Source organism: Colias eurytheme, chromosome 10 (assembly GCF_061535395.1).
Source record: "Colias eurytheme isolate Ceu_HAF_F1 chromosome 10, ilColEury1 Martin Lab GWU primary, whole genome shotgun sequence".
In the NCBI taxonomy this organism is placed as follows: Eukaryota; Metazoa; Arthropoda; class Insecta; order Lepidoptera; family Pieridae; genus Colias; species Colias eurytheme.
Window position 1 is genome coordinate 7849435 of NC_142989.1, and position 23356 is coordinate 7872790.

General features: G+C 31.7%; 2 protein-coding genes across 3 annotated transcripts in view; both read left to right on the plus strand.

The window, feature by feature from the left end:
* The first annotated feature begins 96 nt into the window (after nt 1–96).
* Nucleotides 97–2320, plus strand: LOC149905303 (NPC intracellular cholesterol transporter 2-like). The gene is made up of 4 exons (XM_090106136.1): nt 97–173; nt 623–736; nt 1373–1554; nt 2129–2320. Exons 1-4 carry the CDS (start codon nt 104–106, stop codon nt 2303–2305), a joined length of 543 nt encoding a protein of 180 aa, XP_089962262.1. The 5' UTR covers nt 97–103; the 3' UTR covers nt 2306–2320.
* A 4848-nt stretch (nt 2321–7168) lies between these two features.
* jus (EB domain-containing julius seizure protein) overlaps nt 7169–23356 on the plus strand; it is a 37119-nt gene continuing 20931 nt past the window's right edge. For both annotated transcript variants that reach the window (XM_090106541.1, XM_090106542.1), the window contains exon 1: nt 7169–7419. The gene's annotated coding sequence lies outside the window, so the exon portion shown is untranslated. The remainder of the gene's footprint in view (nt 7420–23356) is intronic.

Below are 23356 nucleotides of genomic sequence, written 5' to 3' on the forward strand. Positions count from 1 at the left end.
TCGTATTAATTTTTGATATAAAAAGATAATTTGCTTGCACCTGTGTGATAAGGAATTACGTATAAATACTTCTGAATCATGGTATCGGAGTTTTTTAATCAAAATGTTTGGTGTGATATTTTTCTGTGCTGTTCTCGCTTTGGCTAAGGGGCAATCCACGCCAGTTGAACAATGTAAGTGAAAGTTAAAAAATATAATATGCTTACTTTCTTTATTTTGATATCCTAAAATTTTATAGATAGAACCTTCTCTTTGAATTATATTACAATATTTATCATAACGCTTTCAAATACGCACCTACCTAACCTATAATTATTTTTGTTTGGGATACCTAGTTGTATAGCAAAAATTTTCGGGGAAGGCTATAGGATATATAAGTTGTTATATATCCTGCTGCTACTGCTATAAAATACGCCTTTTTGAGAGCTCTTTTATACTAAACGGTTATGTTATATTATTATGTATTAATATATTTTTTGTCCAAATAAGTCGTGGGATATCGTTTATTCAATACTGACATAAACACTATTTTGTCTTTTAGAAAAAGTAAGGTTCGTCTAACCTTGACCTTGTTCTCTCTTTACACCTATACATTCATATTAATTTATGTTATAATTTTCAGGTAATACGGGGTATGGAGATCCACCAATTAACGCATACCTAGAAGGATGCACTACAATGCCCTGCAGAGTACCTCTTGGGGAAAATGCAGTTATAGACGTCGTATTTGAATCTCGTAAGTAAATAGCTGAATAATTTAATTAATCGAAGTGATATATAGTAAAGTTTGTCACTCTTTCATGCAAACTGTTGACCGAATATAACGACTGGCTAGTATTCTGGCATAAATATTATGTAAATATTACATACAGTACATTGAGAATATGATTTCAAAACAGCAACTAGAGTTTTTTGCCGTCCTTACTGTTATAGCTTTTCGTACCGACGCGACGGTGATTATCTGTAACTAGCTGCGAATTGCGGTTTTACCCGCGTGGCTTCGCTCCTGTTAGTCTTAGCGTTATGATAATATATTCCCTCCTCTATAATGATAATATGCCTTCCTCGATAAATGGGCTATCAAATGCCGAAAGAATTTTTCAAATCAGACCAGTAGTTCCTGAGACTAGCGCGTTCAAACAAGCAAACAAATAAACAAACAAACTCTTCAGCTTTATAATATTAAAATAGTATATATTCGAAAGCGCTTCTTACTAACCTTTAGTTCGATAAATAAATGTTGGAAGTTGTTTTGTGATAAAGAAGATGAAACCCAGATCTCACCATCACCATCACACGCCAATCATACTACGCGGGTGGGGCCGCGTGGTTTAAATTCTAATAAAATTAAAATTAAATTTCTTGTTTTCAGCGCGCACAATCCGAAGTATGAAAACGGTCGCTCGTGCTTCATTGGGACCTATAGCTTTCAATTACACTCTCGGAGAGAATGAAGTGACTTGTAATAACCTTGAAAATACATATTGTCCCCTGCAGAAAGGTGAAATTGTACAATATACGCTTCGAATGTTCATAGAACCAGTGTTTCCAACAGTAAGTTTACTTTTTATCTATTATCTTCATCCGCCCATATTATACTAACTTTCCCAATGCTACGAGACGGCCTCCTATGAGGGTATTTTTATCTATATTATCCCACAATCTTAAAAATGTATATACGCCTATTAATTTTGGCTATGACATTGTGTGAAGTCCCGTGTCCCGGGGTATGGGGTAGGTGTATTATATACATCTGTTAATCGATCTAAACAATCATTCATCGTGTCAATCTAACTTGCAAGAAAAGCCACATCAGATAGCAGTCAGTTATCGTCTAGGGACGATTTTAAGCATCACTGTTTGCTAGCATATTATGAGTGTGTTTACCTAGAAGAAAATAGAACCTTCATTGCACTTTTGAGACCTGATTCATTATAAATTTTGAAGCAGATTTTTGCTTTTCCGGGCAAAGTATTTATTTATTTATTTTATTCAATGTGTACTCATATTTCCCTCAGATATGGTACAGTGTTCGAAGAAAAGCTTTATTTACAAAATAAATATATAATATTTCAAAAAGAACTTATTGGCTATGTCATGTCAGCTAATGTTATATATTTTTTTTAAGATTGGAGTACAAGTCGACTTCTTGGTTGAAGACGAGGATCAGATTCCTCTTTGGTGCATAAGAATTCGGATCCAGGTCGTAGACTCACAAGTGAAGAGAATATCCAACAGTTCTACACCACCGGCTTCGAATAGCTTATTATTAAAATATCTTAATGCTACTAAGTTAATAAATTGATAGAGAACAAGAAAATTTTGTATTATTTTAATTAGTAAGTACAAGAAACAACGTTATATTAGTTACTAGCTTTCCGCCCGCGGCTTCACCCGCGTTTTCAAAGAAAAACCCGTTCCCGTAGGATTTCCGGGATAAAACCTATCCTATGTCCTTCCTCGGGTGTCAAAATATCTCTATACCAAATTTCATGCAAATTTGTTCAGTAGTTAAGGCGTGATTGAGTAACAGACAGACAGACAAAGTTACTTTCGCATTACGTATTACATATTAGTATGGATTAGTTTTTTGTCAACGTATATATCGTACACAAAAAATAAGAAAATAAAATACATATTATACATAATATTATACCAGGTTTAAGAAGTTTGACCATATTGTAATGAGCATGATTAAATTTAAATAATTAAGATTTTTTATCTTATATTCAATAATTGTTAATACCTACCGAACTGCCACGATGTAATTTATTATTTATTACTGTTCACAAAGTAAAATCACATTAATTGCTGTTTGTTTATTTATGTCTGTTTACGAGTATCTATAGCCTAAGATGATTAAATGTATTAAGAATAAAGAGTGCTTATTTATTTTTATATCAGTCAAGTGGATCGTATTTTATAATATACAAACGTTACCAATAATTGTGTGATCTTTGAAGATTTATTTGAATTTGAAGTTGAGAGTAACTTCGTAAGTAATGTCTATCGTTAATTGACATGAACAAGAATTGGGTCACGTATATTATATCATGAGAAGTTATGTATACACAATACACATAGACATTCAAAAGATAGGCAATAAATTCTGTATTTCTCATTATTTTCTTTGTTACTAAGCGATTTGTTTAAACACAATATGCTATTCAGTTTTGAAGTGAAATTTATTTTATTGGTCTTTATTACTGCCAATCATATTCTTGCAGTGTAGCTACTTAGATTTTGGAGATAAATCAGCGTCGGCATAGTGCATAATTTGCTCACACTCATATAGTTACAGGTTATACAGCAGCAGCATATTTACAATACATTGTTACCCGTAGTGTTTACTAAATCGGAACTCTCCCTAGCTTAGAGAAAAGGTAGATAATGTAAAGAGCATCTATTTTTAGGAATTCTCCCCAGAATTTCACATTTATAGTTTATTCTTCCAAATAAACCCAAGATGCTTTTGAGTATGGGAACAATACTTGAATATTGGTGTTTAATAGCCCTTTATTATGTTTGTGTTGTTTATAATCGTCGTGGTAACACAGAAAGTAAAATAAATGGTCATAATGTATGTCTGTGGTCATAAATTAAAGCTTATTTACTGTGAAGCTTCGAATATTATTCATAGAAAAATATAATTACAAGAACCACCAGATAGTAATAAGTTACCGCATTTAATGTTTAGATCCCATGGGAAATTTTCTTTTGTGGCCGAAGGAATCAAGTATTGATAGAGTCAAGCGTGAAACTACGCAGAAATAAAGTTGCATGTAGTATTTTAGATTTGAAATTGCATAGTATAGAATTTTTAGAATGATTTCCTTATCGATTCATCTTCTAATCATCTTTAAATGCTTATTTATTTAAATTGATTATATGGATGTTTCCATATTCACCCAATAGTACGTAAACATCTGATTTTCTGTCTTATCACATAAGAATATTGAATATTATACATCATTCGTTCGATTACTTATAATGGGAATAAGGGGAGCAATGATATAGGGACCTGCAATAAACCACATGAAGCAGTCGAAATTTCCATCTGAATGCGATTTACATAAATACGCTACATACATTAGGAGATAAAAACCGGCTTAAGAGTGTAAAGCGCGTCACACACGTTGAAGATACTATAATATTTTATCTTAAGATACTGTTATATTTTATATTACAGTATCTTAACGCATCCGGTATCAGCGTTCGGACCATCATTTTTCTTTTTGTCATTGCGTAGGTACTAAGACCCCTGTAGAACCGCCATCCTGTTACAAATGACCCACAAAATTTCGCGTCATTTGTAACAGGATGGCGGTTCTACAGGGGTCTTAGTACGCAATGACAAAAAGAAAAATCACTCTATTGAGAATAAGTACATTATTAAAGCTACCTACTAAAATATAATAGTAGGTAGGTATTTAAATTTTCAATAAAGTTCCTCCTCCTAAGTGTCTCTTACGTATAAAATTCCAACGTTCCTGAATGCAAAGGTATGATTTGATTTGATCTGTCCCTGTATCGATGTAATATTGAATTGGCGCTCCATTTCAATACATAATATGTATGTAGATTTTCACCTCTATCAAATAGCGGGCAAAAGGTTGAAATCAACTAGTAAAATACAAGAAAATAGGTCAAATTGCGTTAACGTATTGGTTACTCACATTGTAATAAAAATACTATTTATTTATTATTGGAATAATACATAAGGAATAAATTATAATTGTAATTCTTAATAATTGTATTTTCTAACATAGTTTTTCAGTCATGTAACTAACAATGCCTCTGTTGCTAAAATAAAGAAGTAGGTATATTATTATTCATACTGCCGCAAAGAAAAAATAACATTACTTTGTACGCATTTTGTGCTGATCCCTAATTTCCCTGCTTATCGTATGTGGCAATTATGCTACAAAGCTTTCGTATTGCAGTAGTATTTTATCGATTTGCGGACAGAACTAAATTACAAATTTTGTTTGTTAATTACGAGCAGTATTTTGTTTATTAACAACAACATCTTATGTACTAAGTATTAAGTAAGAGTCTATCTAATTTGCTAAAATTTTTAGGTTTCATTTAGTTCTTAGTTCATTGTCTTTTTTGCATGTCTATGAATTACAATTGATAATTTTTATCTATTTAGCTAGATAAGATGTAAAAGTATGAAATTTATAAGCCAACATTGTTTTCGATGAGAATAAAAATATTAAAAAAATATAAGTGCACTTATGCATATTACTTATTATAGACCGTACCTACTCCTTATTTAGATCTGACATTTCAAGTTTACTCATCTATGATGCAGAGATAATAAACAAGGCAAATACTGCTGTACAAATATAATTTACGTGCAATAATAAACAAAGATAAATATGGAACGGTAAATATAAACAAATTGATAATTTTATACAACCCCAAATGACATGGTCGTCCATTTTCCATTCTCTGCTCTATCATTAATCCTTAATTACTATCAATATAACGTATGCACCTGACACCATATTACTGAGTCATAAATTATACAAATATATAAAAAATATGATATTTGACAGTGTCCTGGACTGGTTATCATCAGAGTTTAATATTTATTTAGTATACTTCGTAGGAGACTTTCTTTTTTCTATACCAAAGAAACACTTTTAAAGTTGTGACATTTCTTACAAACGCAATCATATATTATATTACATTATTTTAGGATTTACCTTAGATTACGCGCGGGTCAAACACAAGCGGCGCGGGCGCGGGCGTGCCATAAGCACACCTCTTGAATCTGTTTTGCACCACGTCCTTCTTATACATTTTGTATGAAAGAATTTTGGAAAGGCGTCGAGACGGCTCGCCACGGTTGTGCCACGGTTGCGCCGCCTTTCCAAAGTTATTTCATACAAAATGCCAATAGCGCACCCGATGCACGCCGGCAGTGCGCCCGATGCGCGCCGCGCCGCTTGTATCTGTCCCGCGCCTAAGGGATTTACTACCACACAAAGACTCTCATCTAGTTGACATTCCGATGGTTCTTTTTTGATGAAAAATAGCTTGTCTTTTCGAAAAAATACGTACATCTGGGTATTGGTTTTATGTTTCGTAGTCAAATATACAAACAGGTACCGGAGTACCTGCTACTTATTCTTTGGATTTAGCCACCGAAAAGGTGTTAGTATAGGTAGTAAGTAATCCCATATGCTGTACTTTTCTTAAACATATAGAGTCTTTTTCAAAGTTTTTTAAAATATTTTCTCTTAAAAAAGGCGTAGCTAATTAGAGCTTTATTTTTAGCAGAATTTCCGTTACATGTTAAAACAAGGTAGAAGATTACTTCGTAGCGTATGTTTTTTGTTTTACTTTGGATTGCATATCGTATAGCCTCTCAAAATGGAATGCATTTCACCAAAAAATACTCAGTTGTTTCAAAAAAAATAACACCAAAAAACTCTATGAAATAAAATACTTAGAAGTACTATAAAAGTATACAACCTAAAATTAAAGTGCTTTTAATTATTCGAGTCGCAGAGAATGAACTACCTACCCATATTATTTCAATTATATGCATGCAAATGAAAAATCTACGTTTCTTTTATTAAAAACAAAAAACCTATCTACCCATATTTTCATTAAAACTATTTGTTTTCACTTCGCTACAAATATTAAAAACTCAAAAATCTGATGTAACTTGTAAAATTTTATTTTGCCGAGTACGAAATTTAAGGCGCATGTGCTGTATAATATAATATCTAGTGATGTCCAACAGGTTTCGGTATATCGACAAACTTTGTAGACACAATATTTTTATTTTTCCTTAAAATACTCAATTTAATTTTATGTTAGATCACTTAAAGAGTTCGATATAACTAAGACATAAAAATAAAAATAATATGATAAGAATAATAATTTTAGTACATATTTGTTTGGGGAAAGGAAACTTATATTTTATGAAAAGTAAATTATTTCATGGTGAGCTTTTAAAAGTTATAATAAGTTCGTAAAAATTAAATCGACTAATACATCTGTTATTATACAAATATATACAAACAAAAAACACATCAGATGAAAATTATAAAAGCAAGAAACACGTAAACCATGAACTCAAACATTACATAAACATCGAATCGATATATAATTTTCGTAGCAACACTAAGCGCCAAGTCTCCGTAGTCTGTAGTCGACGCTATGCGGCTACGCCCGTGCCACCTCTGTTAGACGTTTAGAACAAAACATTTGTACTATATGAACTGTTTTATGTATAATTTTTAATTACAATGGGCTTCTAATGAATTAAAACATTGTGTTCCTGTGAAGCATAGGCGCGGGAGGATTTTGACACATGTGGCAAAGAGGTATAAGGTTCGATACAGCGTGGCATAAGCCTGGCTAGTTCGTGTTTGGTTCTTTGTGCGTCAAAATGACACGGTGAGTATTTTTTTGGGTATAATTTACTGTAACAAGCCCATTTTATGTTGCCTAGTAGCGATCTTTCGGAGAACCGGGGCAAGCTTAAGTGACCTAATTTTTAACAAGGACTTTATTGTTTGTTTCCTGAATACAGCTAAGTGTGAGAGTCATCTGAGATATATTGTTCTAAATGAATTCAGTGGATAATTTTATAATGGCGCCAGTTTATAGCGACGTATCACAATTACCATTAATTTAACAAAGAAAAAAATATTCGCATAATTCGTTACACAAAAAACTTCAAAGCTTTTTTCAACGATACTCTGTTATCAGAGTATCGTTGAAAAAAAGCTGAAATGTCTACGACTGTAGACATTAAGACGCCGTATGATATTATAAGCTTTGTTCTAAAACAAAGTTAATTTTTACTAAAGAATAATAATATAGATATCTACCTAAACTATATAATATTATATTATTACGTTTATCACAATTGTCTTTGTTTTAAAATTCAATGAAAAAAATTATTTTAAGTATAATTTTTTTACCAGCTTTGATCAAAAGCTATTATGATGGAAAGCTTTTGTATATTTTCGGTTAAATCATTGATCACACAGTAATGAATATCTATATTTCTCTGTAAACAAAAGATAAGTTAAGTTTCATATTTAATCAAAAGAATATAAAATAATTATCACATTGCTAAGGAGTTTGATTCAAGATTATTGATTACTAAAGAACCCCTTTCTGCGGGGTACTAAAGCTTCCGGGAAAGCTCGATTTTGTATACAGATAAGCACGCAATTTAGCGACAGTTTACTTCCAATTTCTTTTGTCAATTTATTCTAATTACTTAGTTAATGGAAGAAACGGTTCTGGAATTGATTAATGCAGCCGCTTTCATTGTTTTTAAACGACATTTTGTGGCATTATAGTGATTGTAGATCTTAAATGTAATTTCCTGAAGTTTAACTATTTGCAAACATAATAATTTTAATTAATTATAAATAAATATAAATCATTAAATTTTAATAAATATACTACTTAGGTATTGCTTTATGTAAATGTCAAAAAGAACAAAGAGGAAAACATGAATAAAATATTGTAGATGTGATTCTCTATGGTACCTTTTAAATAATTCACGAATTATTTAAAAGATTCCTTTATTTCTTTTCTACACATTAAACAATAAATATACCTACAAAAAACCTATTATCTAGTAACAAGTAGTATCTTCCGAATGGTAATTTTATTCATGGCAGAAGCCCTACCTCACTTTATCACCTTATCCCCTATGGTTATACTCTTAGTATTAATATTACATTATTTTTATTCGCATTTCCTTTTACCATTTATTCTCTTTTAACAATCTAGAAATCAATACCTTCTTATATACAATGTTCGTTTGTTTCAAGTTGTAAGACGAACTTTATACCAACGGAGATACAATTAAACCTTTTCTATTTTTTTATAATCAGAATTTAGTGGTTTCTGAAATATTACTTTAGGTTGTACATTATAATTTTATTAATATTTTTTCGGCGTATCTTTGCTAAAATATGTACAAATTACAAAATGCATCTGCGATCTCATTTATCAAACAATTGAATGATTTTTTCAAAATCATTTAACAACACAACTTCAGCGTTTAAACATGTTTTTTTTAAGTGAAATGAATACATTAGATAGATAGAAAATCGAAATGTAAGATCCGTTCATGTGGAAATCTTCCATCAAAATTATTAATCATTCATACGTAAAATTATGTTTTAAATAAACATTATTCGAGGATATACCGAAGTTCACGATGATCCAGTATAAACAGCGCCTAATGTATTCATTTTACTGGATCGTCGCCAGTTCTTTCAAACCGAAGCTTTGAGACTCAATTGCGTCGTTCATGCTCAGTTCTTGTGATAAATTAGCAGCTGTTATACTAAACGCGTTTAATTTCAAGAGGATTTACCGATGCATCAAATACATGATGAATTATAATCAATGTTAAACCTATGAGAATTTTATAGAGCTTTCGATAAATTATAATATGTACTTGCAAAGATGACTGAATTCAAATTATACATGTTATATTACTATAGTAGAAGGCGTATACAAAAATTCCATGTTTCTAATATAATTCTTTGTGCCAAAAATTTTACTCTGTTCTATTCTAAAAATATAACATCAAACCAAGAGTACTGGAAAAAATCCCGAACAACTTTATTGACTTATCCCGCAAAAAAATCTAACAATGTTCCTCGAATAAAATAAGAATGAAAATAAAATTAATTCGAGCGCAAATTTTTCTCAAGCTTCACACAATCCCTTCACGCGGAGGATTTCCACGAATAAATCCTCGCCTTGTGAGATTACTGTAAACTACCAATCTGTTTTGGATAAAAGTAAAGCTGTTTTTGAAAGCGACTATGCAATTTTAGTTGAAATCGGTACAAAAAGTGTGAACTATAATTTATTGATCTTAAAAGCTCCTGACTCATCAGTCACTCGTAAAAAAATCTTAGAACATCTTCGTCTTTTTTAGCAATGATTTGGACATCCCTTAAGCTTTATCTATACCATTTACCTTTTTCATGCGGCTTGTAGTTACCGGAAATCGAGGAAAATCGTCTTTTTTCCTTAAAAGCATACCCCACCCACTTTCCGACCTCGGATAGCCTGTAAATTATATTTTTTTCTTTTACTTTATTTTATTCTCCTCCCTTAACAATAGATTTCATTATATTTTTTTATTCACAAAAACATCAGCTCTTTATTCTAAATAAATACAATAGGCCCATTGTTTATAATGTAAATATGTAATCAAATCCAGTATCGATCGAAGAAGCTCTATTTTCTTATGATATCAGGAGAAAATCATCTTATTCTTCTTATTTTTATCCTATTCTCGTTTTTCGAAGTCATCCTACTACTTAGGTATATATTATAAATGTGAAAGTTTGTGAGGATGTGTATGTGTGTGTTTGTTACTCTATCACGCAAATACTACTGAACCGATTACAATGAAATTAAGTAAATATATAGAGGGTAACTTGGATTAACACATAGGATAGGTTTTATCTCGGAAATCCCACGGAAACGGGAACTATGGAGCTTTTCTTTGAAAACGCGGCCGAAGCCGCGGGCGGAAAGCTAGTTTAAACATAATTACAATAGCCTTTCATGTCCGCGCTCCGTGTGTTAATTTCTGGGGTTTTATTTAAATTGCACAGAAGGGTCGTTTGGCTGAACATACTTGCACGGATGCCAAATTGAGGACCAGCATAAGCGAAATGATGCCAATGCACTTGATGCAACGCTACATAAGATATAAGAGTGTTAGTGGCCTATTTACTAAGATAAATAAGTCTAGACATGATATAACTGGAGCAAAACATGTCGTTACGGTTCATGATTTTATGCTTTATCGTTGTATTTCTGTAGAATTTAATATAATATAGGTAGTAGGTTCATAATATTATCCTATAATAAAACTATCATTCCGCTCACAGGTTCACTTGCGTTGTCTAAAACTAAACAATTTACTAAAACCTTCTACTTCTACTATAGTAACGACCAGAGGCGGCTCGTGACAAAATTTTATGGGTGTTCACTTGAAATAAAACACTGAAAATACATGGTGTAAATCAGTACAATTAATTAAAAAAAAAATATATATATATATAGATTCCGGGATTCAGGGATTCCGAAGACTCATCATGCCCCCATAAAGCAATTTGAAATGCACCACAAAATACGACACAATCTATTAACCTTCGTAAAATATGTCTGTTTTCATCGACACGGTCATTGAACTCGCGTATTGACTTTCGGTACGCGGAATCTAGTGCTTTACGAATGTCTTGTCTTCCGATAGACGCCAATTGCAGTTCATTCAACAAATGGTACCGAGATTGTGAATGTTTTTTCATCTTGATTGAAAGATGAGCTAAGTCGTCAACGCCCGTTTCAGTCCAAGCACTCTCACCTCCGCCGGCCGCGCCCGCTTTAAATAAAAGACACGGAAAACAAAATAGTTTGTTGCTTTCATCACAACCACACAACCACGGTGTTTTCACATATTGTTCAGATTTAAACACACGCGTATATGTTTTCGTTTTTGTCGTACATTTTTGCGTAAGATCAAGTTCAGGCCGTGGCGGTCCCTTAGCTTTACATTCAAGCCGAATTTGTAACGTTTTATCACACTTTTTAATGAACGCCACATTATAATTATTGTTCATTTTAACACTCACAAGTAATACTGATAACTACAGGCTATTTCAACACGTATTTTATAATTTTAATTAGAAAATTGCATGAATCGCGCGCGTGCATTGAAGTTGACTCGAGTGTTTGTTTATATTATAGAAGTGGAAACTGGCAACATCGCGCCGCGCGCGCAATCGCTGTCCTGCCGGGCGGTAAAAACGAACCGGCAACGTTTGCGGGTGCGGCGCTCCGAATTTTGCTACTTTTCCATAGAAAATCTTTTGTTTCACGCGCAGCGCCCTGGCAAAACCCTCTCTTTCACTCCTATTGGATTTCGTATTAGGAAATGTACTAAATCTTTTTTCATTGGAGCGCAATCGTGAGCGCACCGCTTCGCGCGTTACATAATATAGTAGGTATTATACAGGTTTATGTGATGATGGAATGATGGATATATTCATTGGTATTAACATTAGTTTTAAAGATTACGATTGATTTTAAATAGTAATAATTAATGTTAATAATTAAATTAAGGAGTATGATTTTATTATAATTATTTATGGGAGTTCACTGCACCAGCGCTCCTTAGGGCGAGCCGCCTCTGGTAACGACTACCTATAATACTATGTACTTCTGCCATGATAAAATTACACAGGTTATATCAAACATGTATTGAAAGTTATGCTTATAAAATAAGAACCTTCTCTCGTTTTTCGAAACCTCGGTTAAAATAAAGAAACATAAATAATGTAGTCCTTACGTCGATCCTTGTCGTCTCTTGCAAGATTGATTCACTCGAAGAATGATTTGGAAAGTGGTTTGTTGATGAATTAATGATATGTCAACGCGGATAAAATATGAAGTTAACTGAATTGAAACATTTATAAGGAGAGATCCCAACGGCCTGAAGCGCGAATTTAAAGTGCTTCTAGAAGAAATCTAATTGAATAGGTAAATATTTGAGTTTGAGTTCAAGTTTGATTTATGTTTTAAATAAGTCCAATTGCAATGGTCTTATCCCAAAGTCATGTGACTGATATGACTCCTACGCACTTGCAGTTATCGAAAGCGCGGCGGCGAATGAAGGATAAATACCGCTTGCCATTTGACCCTCAATCGTTACTTATAAATATTTTAAACGAATACATTTTTGATAAAATGTATTTGTTTAAAATATTTAGTATAGTAATAGTTCCTCGTGAGATTGGCCTGCGAATTGTTGTCACTAAAGTGATCTTTTATCACGAAATACACTCCGGTTCAAGTTGCGATTGAAACCAATGCCATTGATTTTATCTAGTCTTGCATCAAACGCTGTCTTGTTGACTGTCAATACATCGGATTAGATACTTAATAACTCATTCCATAAAAGCTTAATCCGCTCTACAAAAGAAGATTAACCCCGCGGAAAAGTGCCTTTAATTCACCCATCTGAAAATCTTCTTCGACTTTAGCACATCCACTTGGCTTAAGTACCGGCATTAAGAACTTTTGGACTATGTTTTTACACTGCTTGTTGCAGGATTAGTGTTAAATTTATGTAGATATTATGTTTAAGTTGTTTATATAACAAGTGTAAGAATTAAATAATACGATTAAAGCCACTATAATTTTGAAGGAACTTTATGGTTGTACATTATGTGTAGATAGGCATGTGCATTTTTCAGTCACATGATATTATTTTCTTGTAGAGATTGTTTATAACAATGACCGTTATCACTTTTTAATGAAATAGGTACACAAAATATTGTATTTGCTGAATTTGTACATAACAATAATTATCTTTTGAACATGTTAGTTGTAGTTCATTTCTACAAGTACCAGAATTTTAAATAAAAGTTATTTTTATAAATATAGCATAGCAACTTATGTCATACTCGATTCGTTTTAAAATTTTCTTACATTTTAAACGATGGCTCATATATCATAGATGATATGAGTTCGTGTTGAAATTCTCTTAAACTCCTTTATATTTTATGTATTTTATCTAACGAATGCCAACAGAGAACATCTCCATTCATATTGTGTATTCGGGTCACGCATTGAGTTTTGCTTCGTACAAAATTCAAAAAGAGCTAAAAGGTTTTACGATCGGTTCAAAGTTCACTTGAATGTAAAAGTGCCTGTTTAATTTCAAATTATTGATTACTTGGACACGCAAGTGACGCCTAGATTTTATATTTAGCGCTATATAAATACTGTTGTAATTAACAAAGACATACCTGTAGTAATTTACACAATTCATTTTAAAGATAGCAGAATAATAAACAGTAAAAGAGTTAATAAATTTAATTGTTAAAATATGCGCTGGAATAGCGTTGTTGTTTTAAATTGTATTATAATAATATTATTTTATGAACTTGTTGAACTTATAAAGTAAATTTGCATTTTGTTTTTTTGATAAGCTCTATAAAATGCAATATATTATTCTATGGTTGACCATCATAACGTACCTAACTTCAACGGCAAAGTATGCTGTGCCAACTTCTTAATTCTATAATATATTTTTATTTAAATAATATATTAGCTACGCAATAAAATGGGTTATAATATGTTAATTTATTGTAACAGTTATAATATACATAATATTTTATTTATTACTAAAAACAAAGAGTAGGTAATATGTTATTCTTCCATAAGTTGAATTACTTCACGTGCGAAGGTAGGAACTCGGCTGAAATGTGCGTTAACATTCAGAAGGAATTTATGAGCTAAATTAATAATAAATTGTATGTTTACCACATGTATTTTATGTTATTTTACATTTAGGTGTTATTATAGCGTTTTTACAGGTGACGGTCGGATTATTCAAGGAAAAAGATTGACACATTTTGTTCCCAAAAAAGAGTCATATTTTAATGAACATAAAGTATTAATTTGCTTCTCATTAAATATTAGTTTGCGTAATACGTGTGCAGTGCTATCTCGTACAAAATTCATGTTATGAATGTTAGCAGACCGACAAAACAGCAATTAAAGCTCGTGAGATAAACACGGTTAAATGAAAACATAATTCAAAATCCAAAATAACAGAGTTTAAACGCAACTGCAAAAACACTCGAATGTGGCTTTAAATGCAATGTTTTCATTTCAGTCGAAAACAGGCACCGAAAATGTGCTTTTACAAATTATATATTTTACTGAAGTCGTATTTATACTGGAATATCGAATGTGCCTCAGGGATTGTGTTTACATTGTTATCAATTCATTTTATTCGCGTTGTAAAAATACTTTATAGAATGCAACAGAGAAATAATCAGATTTTATTTAACACAGTTTTCAGATAAATGCTCAGATTTTATTTTCGTTTATTTTTGTTCGAAAGCTGATTTTATAGTGATATCTTTGTAAAGTAGATAATACACAGTAGTAGTATTATTTTAAGTCAAATTTTTCTTCAAGGCGATTTTTAATTATCTAATCGGCATTCGGCTATAAGACAAAACGACATCTATCAACGCTGATAAATATTAAGTACCGATTAAAACATTAGTACTAACTATCATAGTCAAGTTTAAACTACAATGTGTAATCCTTGCAAATACAACTAACTCGGTAAGTAATTGAGTAAAAATAAACTAAGGTAAATTCACATAACGACAAGATTTATACATGCAATTAATCATAATATTTCGTCTGTTTTATGGGCATTGTAGGGTTATTTTAATATTGTAGGCTAGTATAAAAGCTGAATCGACATGCGAACCTTATTAGAAAATTAGGGGTCATTAACTTATTCTGAATAAGTCCGTATTAAACTAATTCCATTTGACTTTTAATTGAACTGTCAGAGCTTCTGAACATTTTAATCCCTCAGTCCCGGAATCACAGACACAATAGAAAATCTATTGTGTCGCGGCCCGATCGGGCCGCTCGGTGGTCAATGGGTTAATTAACGTACCGACGTTAGATTTCAGTGTTGTAAATGATATATTATTAATATTACGTTCGCTTAAGCTTAATATGAACTGATCATTAATTAATATATTCCTTTCAAATTATTTTAAACTGATCATCGCCCATCCTATAAAAAATTGTAGGTACTTTATATTCTTAGCTACAGACTTTTTTTTTTCGAAATCGGAATTGGATAGTGACGTCAATGAGTTGATCTTAATGGCTATGGCACGCTACCTATCTAGTATCTGGTAGATTAATAGAATATAATATTATGTGTGTGTGTGCGTGTATGTGAGTGTGCTTGCATTAGTGTGATGTGAATCAATTAAGGAAGGAGACACTAAACCATGCTTCTGAATTAATTAGTTTACATTGTAAATCGTCAGGGTAATCTTATAAGTGTTATCACTATGCCAAAGTTCATACATATATTACCAGTTTCAGTTTGTAGACGTACTTACTAAATGACATCGTTTATCGATTGTCTGCCTAATATGGTCTATAAAATTGATAGAGTACATGAGTATTACTTCAAGCAGTAACATAAATGTAAAATTGAATTTTCTTCGACTGTACAATGATGTAAAATACAATAATCAATTTATTTTGAAAATGCCATAACCTTAGAAATCTCACAAATTAATTAAGCTTTCAAATCAATTTCCCAGGTAAAAAAATCCAATGCTTATTTTACTTGTAATAACTTCCAATTCCAATTCCTTACAAAAAGCGTTCGATAATCCATTAACTTTTCTTACACGGATTGCTTGCTCCGAAGTACGTTGACTCGAGAGCTCTTAATTATTTATTCATAAAAGGTTGCCCGGGTAACTCACCGCTTTATTTGGGTACAAGGAGATTAGCGAATATTTATATTGTTACATAGATTTGTATAAACCCGAGTAAAGCTAGCAAGGAATACGATTAGAACCCTGGAGATTAAAATGTTATACAGGGGTCGTAATAATGCTCAAAATTGTGGCTGGCCCGGTGTTACTAATCTACGGGTTAAAGGTTTGAGTGGTTGGATTAATATTTCTTGTTGCACTTTATGCTTTTGATAGACACAATATGCTTTTGATAGACATTATCTTTATGGTATTATCATAACGGTTCATTTTTGTCATTAGGTATTATTATAATCGCTATCCCAACGTAGTTAGACTTTCTTTAATCTCTTTCTAATTCTTTAGCATTAATGTAAGTTGTTCGTACGACTTAGCTTTATTATATTTATTTGTATCTTACCTTTACCAAGATATAATAATTATTGTAGCAGAAGTACAAACCGGTGCCATTTAAACTTTTTGATGATGACAGAAATTACTTTTCGTCTCCCCCGCTACATTGTCTTATTGAAAGCTACAAATTGTATCAAATAACACTGATTGCGTATTGTTAAAATGTCTACCACCTGAGACGAGGGAGGCTGAGGAATTTATATTCAATTTGATTATTATCATACTTACTGTCTACTTTTATAAAAATAAAAATCATTTTGAAGTGATTTTGATATCTTTGAATCTTGCCAAAGAAGTTTCACTTCTGACACGTGTGCTCGACACACACACACACTCTTTTTTATTTTATTTATAATATTACGTATCAACAGACAATTTTTAAAGTTTCTACTACATCATAATTTTTCTGTTCATACAGAAACAAGCAGTGTCTCTAAGGATAAATTTACCTAATTGTGGCATAAACCGCTGTAATTACGTGTACAACATTATGAAACCGTAATTTCATCGCTAATTTCTCTCCGCTTCAGATATTCCTATTGGTATGCACCACTAGGTTATACACCTCATTTGAATTGTGTAGTATATTAAGCAATGTCTATTAAATAGATCAATACCTATTCAGTCTATGTAACTTACTAAATTAGGCTATTAATTGGCTGCTAATGTTAGCAATAGTGCTGGCTTGATGGGCATCGTTATGCAGATTGCTTCATATCTTCAAAGTTCTAGTAACGTGATTGGCTGTATAGGGAAGCGATTCGTAAGAAAGCTCTCTTGGTTTGTAATTTATGTAATTACTAGTGGTCCGCCCCGGCTTCGCCCGTGGTACCTACATGTTTAAACTATCCTATCTCTCAAGTTGGATCGAACTGCACATGGTGTGCGAATTTTATTATAATCGGTTAAGTGGTTTAGTAGTCCATTGAGGACAAACATTGTGACACGAGATTTATATAATATATATAATCTTTAATATATTATATTAAAGATTTGTTATAAAAATTCTTCGAAACAGCACATTATTTTTATAGGTATAAAAATGTTGGTCTTAGACTAGATAGCTTAGAGGTGAGCAAAATGTTACTTAAATTTAATGTAAAGTTTATTGAGTCATCAATTTATAGAGTACTTTTAAAACTGTTTTAGCTAAAATTACTTCTTTTATTGAAGCGAATACGTTTAATATAACATACTAAAACTTTAATCCGATGCTACGCGAGGCTTTCAAGTAGATAAATGTAGCTGAAAATTATATGTAACGAAACCTTTTTAAAATAAAATGTGTAATATTTCAAAAATTGCGGTATATTATTAAAAATAAAATATTTTAACTTTGCATTTACTATCAAAAGAGCGTACTTCGTATAAAATAGACCAAGCCGGGTTATAAGCGGGTTCTTTGACAGCATAATTGATGTAAAAAGCTTAACAATGAAGCCTTCCACAGATAATAGCATACTTGTTTAATGGAAATACGGACATACGTATAGCAGTTTGCTACGGCTTCTTCCGGGTTCAACAATTCATAAATAAATATTAAATACTATCAAAAACTCTTTAATTACTCATTATCGTCCCCAACTTTTAAAAATCTAATCTACTAATAAATTAATATAAATAAATAAAAATACAATTGTTTCTCGCACAATATAAGAGTGCACATAGTAGAGAAATTATTAAAGTTCTTATTTAAAAGAAACAAAAAGCTGCGTCTCAGCAATTGCTGTCAAAACTCATACGTATCATACAGCGCTGTTTTTCAGCCGCCCCATTTAATTAGGTATACTTACTTAATTTTAAATAAAAAAATTTTAAAGCATAATATAATATAATTACACAACTTTTATTAATATTGATATGATAGTTTTGTGACATGTAATATTCAAATAGGTATGTAAGTGAAATAGTATTCATGTCTGTCGTTGTAAAACGCTGACTAAGATATAACCTTTGTCAGTGTGAATATTTTAATACTTGGTACCTTTCGTACCGGATCGTATCAGGCACGGCAGTAATAAAGACAAAAAGCTTAAATTTTTATGAATTGTGAATAATTAACCTTGCTTGGAACAGATTAGAGGCTTGTAACAAATTAAAACCATTAAAACCCTTCGGTTATGATACTTATTTTCTTTGTGTAAAGTATATACATTTTTATTTTATTACATTATCTTGTAAAACTTAAATATGTATTATTCAGCGCATTTACACGACGAATAAACTTCGTTTATATATTTCATGTTTCTAACTTATGAACAGTCCCGTAATATTCATAAAATCTAGTGAAGTACAGAATATTTTGTACGTTTGTATAAAAAGAACCAAAAACGTATGCACTAATTTAATATTAACAAGATTTTATCAAGAAGTAGCAAGATGGAAGTACCTTATATGCACAGTAATGAAAATATAAATATTAAAGAGATGAAAACTACTTCAAAGCCTTTGAAAAAATTCTGTTTACCTGCTCTAAGTATTAAAGAGTTCATTACGTACGTTCGTATAGTATCTCTTTTGTTTGAGACTCGCGGAAAACTGATAGACTAGAGTAGATAATTTTTGAAACAAAAAAAAATCGCAGTCGGATGAAATCCATTAGAAAAGGAGGGGAATATGATAAAAATGTAAGGAAAAATAAATTACGGTCAATCCGAGTTCGGGAAGCGGGAGGGGGGAGCTTTTAAGAGAAAAAAATGGTTTCTCTCGATTTCCGACAAAACTACAAGTCCTAAAGAAAAAAGTTCAATGGCAAAGTTGTAGGTAATTAAAAGTTCTACAACTTTTGTATTCACAATTTTTTCACATAACCTAAAAATTTAGGTGAAAAATTCAAAAAACCAAGTTTTTGGTCTTTTATTTCTACCTACTTCAAAATTTATTTTTTTTCTACGAAATTTGGTGGAAACTTACTTTATTATGTCCCAAATACACTGTAATTTATTTGATTGAAAATATTTATTTTTTCGCCTTATTTTGAATGAATACCAAAAAAACAACCTAATTTTCAATCGAAAAGTCACCCGTCAAAATATCAGCTTTTTTCAAAAACTTGGGGTGCCTTTTATTCATTGAAATCTCTACTTTCATATGGTGTAAAAAAAATAAACACCACCATAGTAAATGTTCTCAGGAAATGCATACAAACAGTCTGAAAATTAGCTTTTACTAAATCAGGCACACTTCTCGAACTACCTGAAATGTTTTTATCGACATCATTTTGCTTTTGAATATGCTGTAAAATATTAAACTTAGAACAGATAATTATTTTTCTTTTGAAATATTACCGAAAAACCGATACAAGAGAAGATATAGAGTTCAAGAAGTGTGCCTGATTTAGTAAAAGCTCATTATCACACTGTTTGTATGCATTTCCTGAGAACATTTACTATGGTGGTGTTTATATTTTTTTACACCATATGAAAGTAGAGATTTCAATGAATAAAAGGCACCCCAAGTTTTTGAAAAAAGCTGATATTTTGACGGGTGACTTTTCGATTGAAAATTAGGTTGTTTTTTTGGTATTCATTCAAAATAAGGCGAAAAAATAAATATTTTCAATCAAATAAATTACAGTGTATTTGGGACATAATAAAGTAAGTTTCCACCAAATTTCGTAGAAAAAAAATAAATTTTGAAGTAGGTAGAAATAAAAGACCAAAAACTTGGTTTTTTGAATTTTTCACCTAAATTTTTAGGTTATGTGAAAAAATTGTGAATACAAAAGTTGTAGAACTTTTAATTACCTACAACTTTGCCATTGAACTTTTTTCTATAGGACTTGTAGTTTTGTCGGAAATCGAGAGAAACCATTTTTTTCTCTTAAAAGCTCCCCCCTCCCGCTTCCCGAACTCGGATTGACCGTAATTTATTTTTCCTTACATTTTTATCATATTCCCCTCCTTTTCTAATGGGTTTCATCCGACTGCGATTTTTTTTATCTTTTCATTATTTTCAAAGGCTTCTACCCCAGTCTATGAATAGTGTTTTATATTTGCTTTAACCAAAGTATTCATGTATTTCAACCGTTTGTTTTAAAACAATACATTTTCATGTCCATGCCGTACATAGAAGGGTGACATTTTTTTAAAGAATAGAGTCATGGGAGTAGAAAAATTGAAGTGTGTTAGAATATTATGTTTTAACTATGTGTTTTTAGTGTAAGTAAACTTTTTGCATAGTAGGTACCAACTTTTTCTAATCAAACCAGAAATCTTATATATAAAAATGAATCGCAAAATGTGTTGGTAAGCGCATAACTCGAGAACGGCTGAACCGATTTCGATAATTCTTTTTTTATTATATTCCTTGAAGTACGAGGATGGTTTTTATGTAGAGAAAACGTAAATATGTACCACGGGCGAAGCCGGGGCGGACCGCTAGTCCTATATAAAAATGAATCGCAAAATGTGTTGGTAAGCGCATAACTCGAGAACGGCTGAACCGATTTCGATAATTCTTTTTTTATTATATTCCTTGAAGTACGAGGATGGTTCTTATGTAGAGAAAACGTAAACTGTACCACGGGCGAAGCCGGGGCGGACCGCTAGTTTCTAATAAAACGTACGTTTAACTAACGGTAAGTTATAATTATTATCATAATAGTGTATTAATTTTTATACGATGTGGTACAATTTAAATTGTATTTTAAAACAAAACACAAGAAGGGGTTTGATAAGTTACCAATTTCAAGCATGTTAGTTTTATCGTAAAATTTTGCGCATATTTGGTACTGCAATGCATTTCGAGTTACATGCATGGTTGCATTTTCGGTCCTTTTGTTTAAATTTACATTCCAAGTATAAGCTTTTTTAGCTTTTTGTAGTTATATCTTTTGAATCGTATTATTCGTAGTATCTGTTCGTTCTAAAAAATATCGAGTTGAATCTATAAAAAATCTAAAATTTTACATCTTATATTGTATAGATCTCATGTTACAATGTATAAAATAACTTTTTAATGTCATTAAAACTTTATAAAACCGAAACTTAATGGTTCAGAATTATCTAATGTTATAGAAACCGCAATCGTGTAAGCCTTGACCTCTGGGAGCGTCTCTGTTGCAAGCCGACTCATTGAATGCTTACAAGGCCATACCTTGGCCATATTATATCTTTCAGCCTTTGAACAATATTTACATCCAAAAATATCAAACCTATATTTAAAACAGACGTTAACAGTAGAGAAGAATACATGTGAGGAGACATAGAGATTCAAATTAATGTCTTATTTACCTCTATCCTTATATAATACTAGCGGTCCGCCCCGGCTTCGCCCGTGGTACCTACATGTTTAAACTATCCTATCTCTCAAGTTGGATCGAACTGCATATGGTGTGCGAATTTTATTATAATCGGTTAAGTGGCTTAGGAGTTCATTGAGGACAAACATTGTGACACGAGATTTATATATAATATATATTATGATATCCACATAGTATATCAAATGTGAATCCAAATGGAAATTTTAGCTTCAACCCTGATAGATATTTTTCAAGCAAAGTCCCCATTTCTTATTCAAAACTAAACTTCAACTCAAACATTTTTTGATCCCAAAAACTTTTTAATTCAGCCTTCCCAGAACTTACATAAAATTTCTTTTGGATGTTTTTCTTCTGAATAATTTAACGACTGTTAAAGCTGTGATGGACCCATTATTTCTTAATTACGTGTTTAATAGTTGAAATATCTATTTTGGCGCTAAAAAGGCAGTTCTGTCGGAAGTTATAACTAGGCGGATATTACGTTATCTTGAGGCGGAAGCTACACCGACCCCCTGTATGATAAGGGTAGGTTGTCTTTGATGATATATATCAATACCTACCTACATGTGGTGAATATCATCAATGTTAACATAAATCTGAAACTTTGTGTGAACCAATTGTTAACAAAATTTGGCCGTAATTTGGGATGACGTCATGGATACTTAGATACGTATACATTTAGAACGCAAAATTTTAAATAAATGTAAGGTTTAAGTATTAAAACAGAAACATTTTCTATAAACAACTAAAGAATTAAAATAGACAATGAAAAACCAGCGCAATGTTCATTATACGAGTACTTCTTTTTTTTTTTTTTTTTTTGGAGAACACACAGGTACAATTACAAATATAATAAGATAGCATTATTGTAACATTCGGCTATTAAATCTAAATTGCACCCTCAACGTCTCACTGTGTACATATTAAATACATAAAATAACAATAACAGAAAAAATCAGAATCTATAGCAAACAGTTATCTTAACAACTCCTGCTATTAATTAAATAAACAACTTCTTTAAATTATTCTTAAAACTAATTTGAGAGCATGAAAACATATCAGTGTCATTAAGTAGAGAATTATGCAAATTACACATTCTATGGAGTGGCGCTCGTTGACCGGCATTAGTTCTTGTGTGCCCTACGTGAAAAAGATTTTTGGAACGACAAGGTCTTGTTGGGGCCCGAAAGTACAATGACTCGAGTAGATATGGAGAATCGATTTCACCCAAGCAAATTTTTCTGAGAGTAAGTGCGTCACTTAATGAGCGCCTGCCAGACAGGGACATCATATTGTACCTGACCAACAGATTATCATAAGAACAACGAGGCAAATGTAGACGAAA